Raw genomic sequence first — 13,363 nt, 5'->3', positions numbered from 1 at the left:
TTTTCAGGGCGATCTGGAGATAGTAGAAATGGGAAAGCGATTAAGAAAGAAAAAATCTGAACTAGTTTAATGTTCCTCTGTAATCTCAGCAATGGCCACGGTATCCCTGGGCACTCTGAAAGTGACCCTGTGGTCTTGTTGGCAGGCTCAAAGGTTGCTGGAAGTGCTGAGAAATTTCCTCTTCTCCAGGCCCAATAGGTTAAACTGCAGTAGCTGGGTATGTGGTCAGTGTGGTAAGAAGGGATGATAGGAAGCCATCCAACAGGGCGGTAGAAAGGGCACAGTGGCAGTGAAAGAGAGCTGTGCTGCAGGAGTTTTTTTGCACATTGAACCCACAGATCTTCTCCATGAACTTTTCAGTAGTGTTGCATGAGATAGTTTCAAGCTCCTTGAAATACAATGCTTGCAAGAGCCTGTCTGTTTTTGACAGATCAGGCCAAGTCCCATGGTCAAAAACACTTGGTCAGTCTGTTTGTCCAGCAAGTTGCCTGTAACAAGGGACAGTATTTTAGGAACCCTGTATTGTCTCTGGTGAGAATGTATCAGCCTAGAGGAGTTAAGAACTGGCATTCCTCTGTGATTAGTGGGTCCTTCTCTGCACAGACTAAAATGGCTGTGTTTTCTTCTGGTTATACATCACTCCATAGAAGAGCAGAAATAATTGGTGGAAACAACAGAAAAAAAAAGAACATAAGGAATGAGCAAGAGTGGAAATGGATGGTTTTAGAACAGAAGGGGGAAAAGAAAGGGGCAGAGTGATACAAACTGTGCAGTCAGCAGGAGCTTTGGAGGTATTCACCTCAGTAGCTATGGTATGGCAGGGAGGGCCCTTCTTCAAGCAGACAGGTGAGGGGAAGGACTTTGTAGAGAAAAGTAGGTAAGATCAGAAAATGCAAGTTCATCCATGCCCATAAAAGCAATGAGGAACATTTTGATGTGAGACTGTCTCAACTGAAAGTCCAGTGGAATACCGTAGGTTTAGATATCTCAGTTGCACCTACTTCTACCTATGCTAGTTACCAGCAATGATGAGCTTGGTTTTGAAGTATCCTTTCTCAAAGACTACACTCCTCTAGCAAGAGAAAACCATAAAACTCTTTTAATTGCCATTTGCCTAGCATATGTCAAAAGTGGCATGGATTGCAACCTAACATGGCACCATAGAACCAACATTCATATGGCAATAGTCTGATAAGGTCTCCTAACTCTGAAAGGAAGTTACTGCATGGTGGGGTCTGCATTTCCCTGTGGCTGGACTTAGAATTCAGCATGTGGGCTTTTGTACAAGGCACCTCTTTAAGGAAAGGCAAATAATCTTATCTTGTCACTTTGGGGCTAAAAGAAATTATAGAAGGTTTATCTTCCTTAGAAATCCTTCTTCTTCAGAAATCCTTGTCCTTCAGTCAGACACAATATGTAGTACCAGCCACAATCTGCACCTCAGGGTGTTCATAGACATGTTCTACTTTGTTGGCGCTTCAGGAGCTATTCCCTAATTCACATCTGCTTACATCAACGTAAAGTAGAAGTAATGTCTTTGAGCTTAGCAAAGTTGCACTCCACCGAAGCTGTTGCATGAAGAAAGCCAAGCTCCCAGTTCCCAGAAGAAAACTCAGATCTTCTTCCTGTTTTGTTTCATTGTGAGCAAGTATGTGCAGCAGAGTGGCTTGAGCTGTGCTAGCTGCCAGCCCCCACAAGTAATTACTACATATTGAGACTGGTTCACTCTGCACCCCTCTGTATGTTGCTCACTTACAGATGTTGACACCTGTCTCTTGATTAGTTCAGAATCCTAACACATGCAGAGAACTCTAGTTAAGAGTCACAGAGTCTTATGCAGCTGGATGTCATTAGGGATGATTTTCATATGTCAGATGCACTTAAATTTCCCCAAATTCTCTGAGTCTGGAATGAAGTCAGTGTCTCCAACTGGATGACACCATTCAGGAGAGTTTAGCTCAGGAAAAGCTGAAGAAAACACAAAAGCCATCTCAATGCCTACTGAGAGTGAACTAAGAGCAGCAACACTAGTGACTCTCCCTCTCCCATTTCCAAAATTGGAGGAAGGAGATATAATTGCTGTTCTGTGCACTAATTTGGGGGTAATTATAACTCATATTTCAGGGCACAAAAATTAGTCCTTGGAAGAAAAACAAGTTCTTTCCTCCTTTGTGTGGTACTGCATGGTTGGGTAGATACTGGCTAGTGAATTCCTTTTGCAATTTTTGATTTGTGCCAGCATGGCAAATTATATCCAAGGTTGTGCCTCTCCTTCCACTTCCATCATTGTCAAAAAATCCCTCCAAAAGTCTGTAAAGTCAGTGGAATGATATCAGCATAAAATCAGTGAGAGGGAGCTTAAGCCTCTGATATTTAATTTTCTGCAGCATGTAATTCCAGTCAATTTCCGGGGATCCCCAAGGCTCCAACCACATGCCCAGTTTGAAAGGCTGTCCAGGAAATGCTAGAATGATGCGGGGACAACATCTAGCCAAGTGCCATCTGTTGGCCATTTACCATACTGCTTCAGGGATGCACGGAGTTTGAGTGCCTGAACCAAACACAGGTGATATGTCCTAAACCTGTCTCTTTAGATTCAAACCGGTGGGTTGGTACCTCATTTCGGGAGGAGGACTCCATAGTGGAAACTTTTCCCTAGGTCCAGTCTCTTCAGACTCCCAGTATAGTTTACCTTTACTTTCTTAGGACCTCAAAGAAGATGTAAGACTTTTGGTTAATGGTTCAGCACATGAGTAAATATACAAAAAAATCTTACTGTGATTTGTGAAGCATATTCTTGCTTTTTGTTGAAGGATAAAGTGATTAACCATCACTAGGAAAACAAATGTCCTTAGCACTCAGGCTTATCCTCTCCAGCACTCTGAGATGGAATAATTGGAGCAAGAGGAAGCAGATAAGTATCACTTTGCTCCTGCATCACTGGACTCCTGAGGCACAGAGCAAATGTCTCGGCCCCTTTGTACTCTCAGATTGATTCTCTGTCTTGTGACAGAACCCCAGCAGGTTATCTCATCTTGTCTTGAATCATCTCGTGTCTAGGATATCAATTTTGGGTGTGGTACTGGTCTCCAGGTAACAATCCTCTGTTGGTAGGTTTAGAGGGATGGATCTGTTATTGCTTCAGCCCAACTTGGAAGTCAGTGGGAGACATAAAGGACTCCATATTCAAAATGGATTGGGAGCAATACATACTGAACCTTTCTAATGTACTACAGAATTGCTACATTGTACTGGCAGATTATCTGAATCATTGGCAAAGTTTACTGAAAATGTCCTTCAAACAAAATGTCCACTACCCAATGACATATCACCTAGGGTTCTCACAGAAGATAAATGCTTCCTGATGGCACCTGGGGCTGGAAGTTTCTCATATACTATCAGCCAAACAGATTATGTTTGTGCCACTGTGGCAGTATGAATTTTCCAGAAATGTTTCCCTGTTGCAAGAGGTGGGGGTGGTGGTTCTGCAGGTGACATCTTCAACCCCAGCCTCTTCTTAACTATTGCCCTCTGCAGTGATGTGCAAGCTGCTCCAGGAAACATTGTCTCTCAGAAATACTGTAAATCTGAGACTCAGTCTGCATGACCACAGGGTTATTAAACAGTTTCTGGTATTTGCTTGGTATGGAAGGAATTTTAGCTGGGGTGATTTCATCACATTTTTAACACAGATAGTTACTTTTTGTCTCCTCAAGTTTCCCCAGCAGAGGTATCTCTTTCTTAAAGTGCAGAGAATACATATAAATAGCTGTTTCATTCCTTCAATGAGATGCTTGTACTTGTGTGATCAATGAGGACACTCTATTGTTTCTGTATCTTCTTTGAAATCCACAGAGCTCTTCTTGAGCCACTTGACCAAGTGCTTCACTCATTTTATTCATCTGTCAATCATCTATATAATACTAGTGCCAATTTGTTAAAAATCAAGTTCAAAACCTAAACACCTTGCTTTGCAGAATGTATTGTGAATTATTTTGATGCTGTGTGAGTGTGCAGCCTGTTGCAAAATAACACTGCTATTTGCAAAATTCCATCATAACCCTACCTTATGAGAACTAAGACCATGTATATGCCATGCCTGCCTAATACATACATGACATATTTTTGCAAGGAAATGGCCATCTGACTCAACACGCCAACTTGGCCTTTTAAACTAGTCCAACCTCATTTTTTTGTTTGTTTGCTTATTTTTTGAGCAAGCTTTCTTCTTCTTCTTCTCTCCCCCCCCCCCCCCCCCCCCCCCCCCTAGAGACGTGGTTGTCTCATGTTCTCTTTTCTGCAGTTTGCTTCAGTTGCTTTCCTCGGTAACATATTCCATATGTTTACTATCTCCTCTTTTTGTCCTTCAGTAGCCTAGAGCATTTTCCGCACTAAAAGCTGCGTGGTTATTTTCCCAGGAAATATCATTGTTCCAAAGAAGATATTATAGGAGCAAATAAAAGACATTTCCAAAATGGTGCTGCCAAATAGCAAAATAAAAAAATGCTCATTATTTTTGATGACAAGCATATTAAAAGGAAAAAAATGTGTTGTTTAAAAATAGCCAACTCTTCAATAGTAGTGCGGGAGGATATTCAATTAAACGGAATGTAGTTTTCCAGTGAGCCCATCTAATCTTGGATTGAAACTATGGGTTGAATTAATTTTTTTTTCATTTCTATTTTTTTAATCTATATTTTGTACTCCATTCCCAGCATTGTTTGTTGCTATTTATATTTTATGTTGAGTCCTTTTTTCAGCTGTTTCTAAAACTTTACAAAAATGCCAGATGTCATGTTGGAAACCCAAGGCCCCACATCAGGCCATAAATCACAACAAACCATAAATATATATGTGTGTTTATATATATAAAAGGCCATTGTACTGTTCTTTAGCACTTCCCTTGTTGGCTTTCCTCTTCCCTCCCTTTACCGCTCACAGCAGGTAGAACTGAAGTCTCTTACCTGGCATGTTTACTTTGTAGACTCAGAGCAGAGCACTGGGTCAGACACAGAAGTGCTGGCAGAAAGGACGTCCTGCTCATTTGGCTCCCATTCTGACCTTACATCCGGTGGCTCAGGCCCTCAGCCTCCTCCACCTTCATCCATGGAAGAGATCCAGGTAGAGCTGCAGTGTGCTGACCTCTGGAAAAGATTTCATGATATTGGGACAGAGATGATCATCACAAAAGCAGGCAGGTAAGAGATCTTTGACTTTCCATCTAGTTAAAAAAAAAAAAAAAGATCATAACAAAACAATATTTTTTTTTTTTTTTTAAGAAAGAATCCCTTTTTTTCTTCTTGATAAACCAAAGGAATAAATATGCAGGAAAAATTAAATGGCTGACAGAGTTTCACAGCTGTATCTCCTACTAGCTTTCTTAAGACAGGTAAAGTTGTTTCATATTGCTTGAATCAGTGGCTCCAAAGGAAAACTGGCAGCTGCAGGAAACTGTTGAGGATAATCTTTCCTTTGAGCAAATAAGTCAGGAAATGATTATTGTACTGCTGGCTGTACTGAATTTAAGATGAGTTATGAGTTTGGGGGTGAGCCATTTGAATTTCCTTTCAAGTTCCTATAGCACTTCATGATCCAGTTGACTTAATCTCAAATATAGTGAAATTCAAACTCACCTTTGCACCAAATGAATATCTTCCTGCAATTCTAAATAGATAAAATGTTAATGACTTCCTGTATAAAAAATGTGCAGGTTTAATGTTTCCCTCTGCTATTGCAATGGATACCACATCAGCTGAGGTTGGGAAGAGTCACTAATAAGAGTTTTTTTTAAAAAGAATACCTCACCCTGTCATGCTGTTAGTCAAGGGTAAGATCTTCATTGCTGTCTACTATTAAAAAATGGCTAGAAATCTGTTCGCCAAAACACAACTTGAAGCTAGTTGTAAGTTTCTAGATCCCTCAAACTAGGACTTTCAGCCATGTTTGTGTTAACATAATGTTCCTGACTTCCACCTCATGCCGTTTTAATGCCGATTGATGCTGTGAAGGAAGTCAGGACCATGGACAGAGCCGATTAAAGCGAAGAAACCACGTGACTGTCCCAGGAGCTGTTCTGCCCCTTCCGCAGGCCTGCAGAAGGGAATTTTCCCCAAGTTTTGGGGAAAAATCACGGTGCTCTATTGTTTATAATTTTGTTTCACGTCTGCACTCCCAGAATTTGCCAGAACAACTAGACTTGTTGTTTCACGTTCTTGTGAAGTGAGCGCTATTGCTCAGTAGTCCCAAGAAGTCCAGATAATTTGAGGAAAGTTTTATCAGACAAACAACCCAGATTATCCCTGAAGAAGATTATCAGAACCAGGTTAGCTCCCGGTTTTAGATATATGATCTCATTGACACAGGAAGCATCTTGCATAAGTACAGAGTGGGCTGTGGTTTTTGCCCTTCTGCTTCAAATGGAAGAGGCAAGTAATGGGAATTATAACACTGGTTACTATACAACACTTTTTCTCTGAAGATGTCAAAGGAGATGCAGAGAAAATTATTATTTTCCTCTTTTTATAGGGAGTGAAATTGAGATCTAAACAGATTAAGTGATCTGTCCAGCATCATTAAATATGACACTGGCAGAATCAAGTTCCTTGCTTCTGACTTTGTTGTCCTGGTGCCTGGGCCATGCTGTCTCAGAAAATTGAAATATAATGTTAACTGTTGGATTACCTACAATTAATTCTTTTATGATACATGGAGTAAATAGACTTAACAGCAGCATAAATATCTTGAAGTCCACCAACACCAATTCACACTAAAATGCCCAGAGCTTAGTGGTATGAAGATGATCTCAGCAGCTCACACATTTCTGAATGAAGTAGGTGACCTTTCTGGGATCTTAAAAAGCCATAGCCTGATTACAAAAAATGTCACCAAAAAAGTTGCAACATCAATGCCACTGCAATTTTGCAAATAGTTCAACACAACTTCTCACAAAAGCCTTGACAGCATTGGCAGGGGTCCTGGAGAAATAGGGTTCATAGAAAAAACCAGTGAAATATTCTGTGGAGATAGAACATAATGAAATTAAATACTTTGGATCAGTTCAAAAAATGAAAAATTTCTATTTGGTCAGACTGATGTATGTATACAAAAACCATTTTGTAGTTCCTTAAAAGTCTTTAAGAAATTACAATATTGAATACATTGCTTTTTTTAAAAAAAACCCCAGCTTTTTGTTGGAATTTGTCATCTGCTGTCTTCAAGCTATAAACTCTTATTTGTTGACTGGAACTATATATCTTGACACTTTTGATATAAAACTTTTGTTCTGACATCTATGAATTGAAATGTTTCATGTCAGCAATGGTTCATGGAACTTGCCATTCATGTTGCCTTTCTGACAAATATGGCTTCCCACATCACATATCATCATAACAAACAATAGATACATATACCTAATTACACAGTAATAAGAGGAAGCTAATTAAAAACTATTGTGAGATGTACATAGTTCCTTCCATGTGGGTACATGATGCGGCTGAAGTACAATTTCAGTGAAGAACCATGCCAAGAATAATGAGCCCCATTTAATAAAGAAGCATCCCAAAACTAAACATTCAGATTCTCTTCCCCCTCCTGATCTTTTCTCTTTGTTTCAACCTGGCCCCAAATAAAAAAAAAAATTGCTTATATCTTTACATTTTGGCTCAAAGATTTTGGTTTTCCTGTTTTGGAGGAGAGATCTCTATACTCTCCGAAAAATCTTGGTCTGAATTTTCTGATTCTGAATATGTCTTTCCTTGTTTATGCAACTGTCAGAGGTGTTTAATAGCATATGTTAAGAAAGAAGGACACCCTAACTTTATTTTAAGGAGTCCAATACAATACGTATTTCCATAATTTTTAGTAGGGAATAGACATAGGGAAACCTGTAATGACTGTAAAGAATATTTTTCTTTCCAAGATTTTTTTCTGTAACACCATTAACAGAATTCTTAAGTGCCTTTGCAAGCTCCAATGTCAATAATTTTTCCAGTTACAAAAGACCATGTATCACAATACAGAGTTATAACTTACTGTGCAAATGATTCTTTACAATCCTAAATAATATTCTTTCTCTCTGAAAGGAGATGTTTATCATTACTTGAGTCCTGATGGCCAAGTGGCTCATCACTGGCCGCCCACACAAAATCTGTATAGCTACTAAATATATATATTTTTTCTGCTTAATGATGCTCTTCTCCAGAAGTGATGTTAACAGTATTGGAGGGAATTTTTTTTCCTGCTGACTACATTTGTAGGTTAACCATTGAAAAGCATAATGAAGAGTTGGGCAGTTTCTTTAGGTCGTACTTCTGTATTGGGAATGGCCCTTTGAGATATGATAAAATTAATAAATTAAATATTTAACCTCTCAAGTTAAACATTTTTCTTTCAGAGAGGATGTGTCTGTGATGGGTGAGAGCTGAGTCTAACAGTCCTGTTTCTCCATATGGGATGCATGGTGAATTCCATAGATTAGACCATGATTTCTGGCAAAAATAACAGAACTGGTGTTATTTCCTGTAGATTTCCTACTACTTATCAAAATTGAGAGAGACGCACAGTGTAATTTGCAACTTCTTCCTTCCCCTGGGAAGATTTTTCTCTTCTTGTTGCTTTCTCTTTGGAAACCCTGTTTTGAGTCCTGTGAGGCCTTCTTGTTTTGAAAGCCATTATAATTACAGACGCAGTTGCCTATAACTACAGCTGCTCCTTAATTTTCTGTGACTCTTAAGGCACTGCTTCGTTCCTGCCTGACCCCACAATGTCTTTCTGCTCTTACTTTGTAATGCTAGTTTCTAACCTAGGTTATCATTTCAAACATATTTCTGGAGCTATATCCTGCCTACGTCAGGCCTACTACGCTTTTTAACTTTCAGACTCCCACTCCCACTCACATTTAATTCTACTTGTCTTTTCTTTTCTCGATGCTATATTTATAGATGTCTTTTTTTGTCTGTTTCCATAAACCTACTTCAGTCCTCTTAGAACTTTTCCTTTCTTCCTTTCCATCAGAATGTTTTTATTCAGAATTTAATAAGATGCTTATAACAAAACTCCTTTGTTCTTTGTGCTAAAGATGCAAATGGCTTTCTGTCAGGTGCAACACATTCAAATCTGCAATCACCTTTATCTCCTTTTTGTGTGAAAGGCAATCTTTCTGCACAAAATAAATTCAACTTAAGCTCCAGGTCATACTGATTTAAGCAACTAGACCTAAACCCATCTTGAACTCTTTTCCACTACTCTCCTTCACCAACAGTGATCATGCATGTACCCTAGCAACATCAGCAGAGGAATTTGAGTCCCTCCCCACACCCCTAGCTGAAGTCAATGGTCACCTGAGCTGCAGGGGTAACTGTTAGGTGACTGCTGTATAAAAGTGCTGCCCAAAGTGGGAAGCGATTTGCACTTAGCACTGGGGAAATACACTATAAATCTTGCTTGGAGTATTGTTCTGGAAGGGAAGCACTGACTACTGTTTAGGGAGGTGGTTATATGAGTGTGACCACACACACAAACACAGCCAGGAGGTGTTCCTCTGCAGACCCAGGTTCTACCTGTCACAGAGCCAGGATCTCATCTCAACAGTGAGGGAAATGATCTCATCTGTCATATTATAGTTATCATATCTCTACTGTGGGATGGCTCCAACCTATGTGCTGAGGCCAGGCTCAGTAATAAGAGTGGAAAAAACTAATGGTGAGTGGAACAGGTGATCTTGCCCTGTCTTGACTCCTCTGTGCCTCCTGATAGGTTGAATGGTTGTCTGGAGTTTCTTTGCTTCCCTGAAACCATGAATCTGAGTTGTTTGAAACATGTACTAGGGGCTGTTTACATTACCAAATTTTTTTTTTTTTTTTTAATCTTCAGTGGAAGGAAGGAAGGGTCCCACAGTGCTCTTCAGTTAGAGACAGCAGCAGGATTTTGTTGCAAAGCTCTGTTGATGCTGAAGGGGCCTATGGAGAGGACTTCTCGAAGTGAGGGCTGGCAGGCTACAGCTACCAAAGTGCCACCCAGAGGTCCTAGTTCAGTGGGCCAGATAAGAGTTCTTCGGCTTCCAGAAAAAAAGTGCCCTTTGGGAGCTACTGAGAAGATCTGCTGGCCTCCCTATCCCTGATAAACAATACATTCTTTGCTCCCAGACCCTGCCCTCAGCCTTTTCTCTCAACACAAACATCTCCTCTACATGATCCCACTCTGCAGAGGGAAACAGAAAGGCATTCCTCCCTTGCCTTGCCTTGCCTTGCCTTGCCTTGCCTTGCCTTGCCTTGCCTTGCCTTTCTTTCCCTTCCCTCATTTTCACTTATCACAGGTTTGTTTTTATGAAGAAATATATATGTGGCACCAGTCTTAAATGCAGGGAAATATGAGGTATAAAATAGCAATGATAACCTCAGGCTGCCCTGTAAACTCATGCACATTGTAAACACCATGCACACTTAATCTGCAAACCTAAATCAGATTATTTTGCAGTGTTTCTCAATCAGATTTTTTTATGACTGGGAAATGACTACTCTGTTGCTGTCAATAGACAAATTGTCTTTTGCTACAATTGAAGAGCACATCCGTTCATTTTAGGGTTTGTATTTAGCAGATGTCACCCTTAGGCAAATTTAATCTTGTTTAAGTTAAGTTGTTTCTTACGCAGAGCATAAATCATTACATTAAACAGGCATGAAAACTGTACAGTAAATTGTGTCAGCCCTTTTAAACTCTCATCTGACTTCTGCTCACTAAGCTGTCTCTACAGGAGTATTTCCAATGTCTGAAGAGCTTCAAGGAATTTTAATTTTTATCCCCTAATGGGGAATTGCTCTCTATAAAATTAAGCTGTGAAACAAAGAATGAATTTATGTTGGAAGGGATTTTTGGAGGTCACCTGGCCCATGCCTCCACTCAGAGCAGGCCAACTTTGAAGACAGATCCAATTTGACACAAGCTTCATATGTGCTGATTCAAGGGTCAGAGGCAACAGTTGGGACTTTGAGGCTCCCGAGGGTTAGAAACTGAAGGTTTATGCTATTGGGGGAAAAAAAAATCCAGTTTGGGGATATACCTGTGATCCTCCTTCTTTAAACAGTTTTCACAAAGGAAAATTGAGCTATATTTTTGTGTTAAATGAAAATTTTAAACAACAACAACAAAATAATGCTGGCTGCAACAATCTAATGACTTCTTTCTATTGCTGAAAGTTCCTAAACATGGTTCTTAATATCTGTGCTGACAAATACTATTTTAATCAAATTTTAGAGAGCTTTGTATATAATTAATTTTCTTCACATTCAGAGTTTCATAAACTTAATTCTCATTATGGAAGGAGATGGGAATTCAGTAGACTGAGGTACATGGTTGTTACAAAAATGCTTTTTAAAAAACTTTTAAGTGATCCTAAAATAATTGTAATAACTTATTTCATATCACATCATATTTCCCCTGAAAGGGTACTGTGTGTAAATTCACAGTCTAAGTTTAGGAAGACCGTTTTCCTGCTGAGTGGTAAAGTTGACATATAAATAACTTGATCATCCCAAACTGCTGCTGATATAAAACCTCCTGAAATCTATCAGATGTTGTCACGTGTTTCCTATGAAAACAGACAGCCCTCGTGTCTGTAGCTGTTGTCTATAAAGTTAGCTGATATCTTTCTAGATGAAAGGTTCTTGACTGTTTATTAATACAGTCATATTCAAATGGCCTGAATTCCTTCCAAACCTTCAAGCCTCCCATTTTCTATAGGGCTGGTGCCTCTGGGGAGCCAAGAGCCAGCCAAGAGGAAACCCAGAGCACAGGGACTTAGCCAGGATTATACCTGAGTACATCCCTAAATCGCCACTGTTTGCCTCTGCCTTTTCCATTTTCCCCTTTCCACACAGCAGCGCTGTTGGAGACCTGCTGTGACAATTCCAGGCCACATCCTTATAGTAAAGAAACCTGAGTTACTCTTACATCCCCTGAAAAAGAAAAAAAGTAATAATTTACAAAACTTTAAAAGTACACTTAAACCTTAGAGAAAGCAGTGGGATCAGCAGAGCTCTCTCTGATCATTTTAGAGATTAGCCTCTAAGCCTGCTGAATGGTCTGTGGTAATCTTTTACAAGGTATTTCATAAGCAAACAACCCCACAGGCTATATGCAACTTTACACTGGGCTGCAGATTCAGAGAGAGCTTCTTGGGACATGCAGCGTTCAATTTTCCCAATACAGTGCGCAGACTTAGACCCAAAGAGACTCAGATTTAATCCTGGGTTTCTCATCAACCCTCTGAAACATGACCTACCTCTTAAGCTGCTCCCAAGCCACTTCTCTCCAATTAAGGAAAGCTGGACTGTAAAATGCCACATCCGGTACCCATTTGGCTTGGCAGATTTAATGAGCCATTGTGGTAGAAAAAAGGTAATGCCCTCAAGACACTGAAGACTAATCCATTATTCCTTTCCCCCCCCCCCCCCCCAAATCATTCAACTAGCACACTCACACTATTAGTTGCACAAATGTGCTCTCTCCTTGAAGGGTTTCTGCAGACAATTTTTCTGACAGTTTTATGTCTCTCATAACTGTGGGTAGTTGTGCCCCAGCAACTGTGGGGTGGTGCTCTCCCTGCCCCCCATGAGAAATGCCTGTTTCTAAGGCAGATGCAGTTACTAATAAGTCAGAACTTTACTTCTTGGTGGCCTGAAATGGAAGAACTGCGGGTAGGGTGAAGGCTGAGCACCAACCTTCTCCTTCCCACCGTCTTCTGCAAGTGGGTATATGTGGCCTGGATGGGAAAGAATAAAATAGCTTCTCATGGTTACATCCCTTCAGTGCAAAGTTCTAAAGACATGTTTGGAGATCTTGACATAAGCTTTCTTGTTTTCTTCCTCCTTCAGGCTGTGTCCACTGGTAATACTTTGAGAAACAAAAATATTGGGAGGAGGTCTAAATCTTCTCTGACATTTCACTGCTCCTTACTAAATAGAAAGGAAAGTGTCTTGATGGTTTCCAGGGATGGACCCTAGAAACAGTGGACAAACATTTCTTGTACACTTTTCCACAATTCTGGCATTGCGATTTTAAATTCCCCTTTAATATCCTCCTGCCATCCAAACTACCCTCATTCCATAAAGATATATCTATTTATCAGAGGAGCAGAATGTAGCTTCATATGAGCATCCAGTACTTTCAGCGTTTCTCCTACCAAAGCTCTGTATCTTCTGGGCAGAAGTCATGCAATCGAGTAACACCATCCTGTAGGACCTCAGCTCAAGATTTTCTCCAATAAAGGCTGAGAAGCCACTCAGGTAGAGCTCAGGTTTGAGTTAATAGTCAGTGAAACAACACAGGATTTCTTTCAGCGCTCTGCTGCTCATTTCCTTTCACCCAG

At 40.1% G+C, this 13,363-nt stretch overlaps 1 protein-coding gene across 2 annotated transcripts in view; it reads left to right on the top strand.

The window, feature by feature from the left end:
• Positions 1 to 13,363, top strand: part of TBX15 (T-box transcription factor 15) — a 97,720-nt gene that overhangs the window by 53,655 nt on the left and 30,702 nt on the right. For both annotated transcript variants that reach the window (XM_074860852.1, XM_074860851.1), the window contains one exon: positions 4,985 to 5,198. In XM_074860852.1, the coding sequence (XP_074716953.1) occupies positions 4,985 to 5,198 (214 nt within the window). The remainder of the gene's footprint in view (positions 1 to 4,984; positions 5,199 to 13,363) is intronic.

This window comes from Strix uralensis, chromosome 2, assembly GCF_047716275.1.
Source record: "Strix uralensis isolate ZFMK-TIS-50842 chromosome 2, bStrUra1, whole genome shotgun sequence".
Taxonomy (NCBI): Eukaryota; Metazoa; Chordata; class Aves; order Strigiformes; family Strigidae; genus Strix; species Strix uralensis.
The sequence above is the reverse complement of the archived record's forward strand: the minus strand, read 5'-3'. Positions and strand labels throughout refer to the sequence as shown.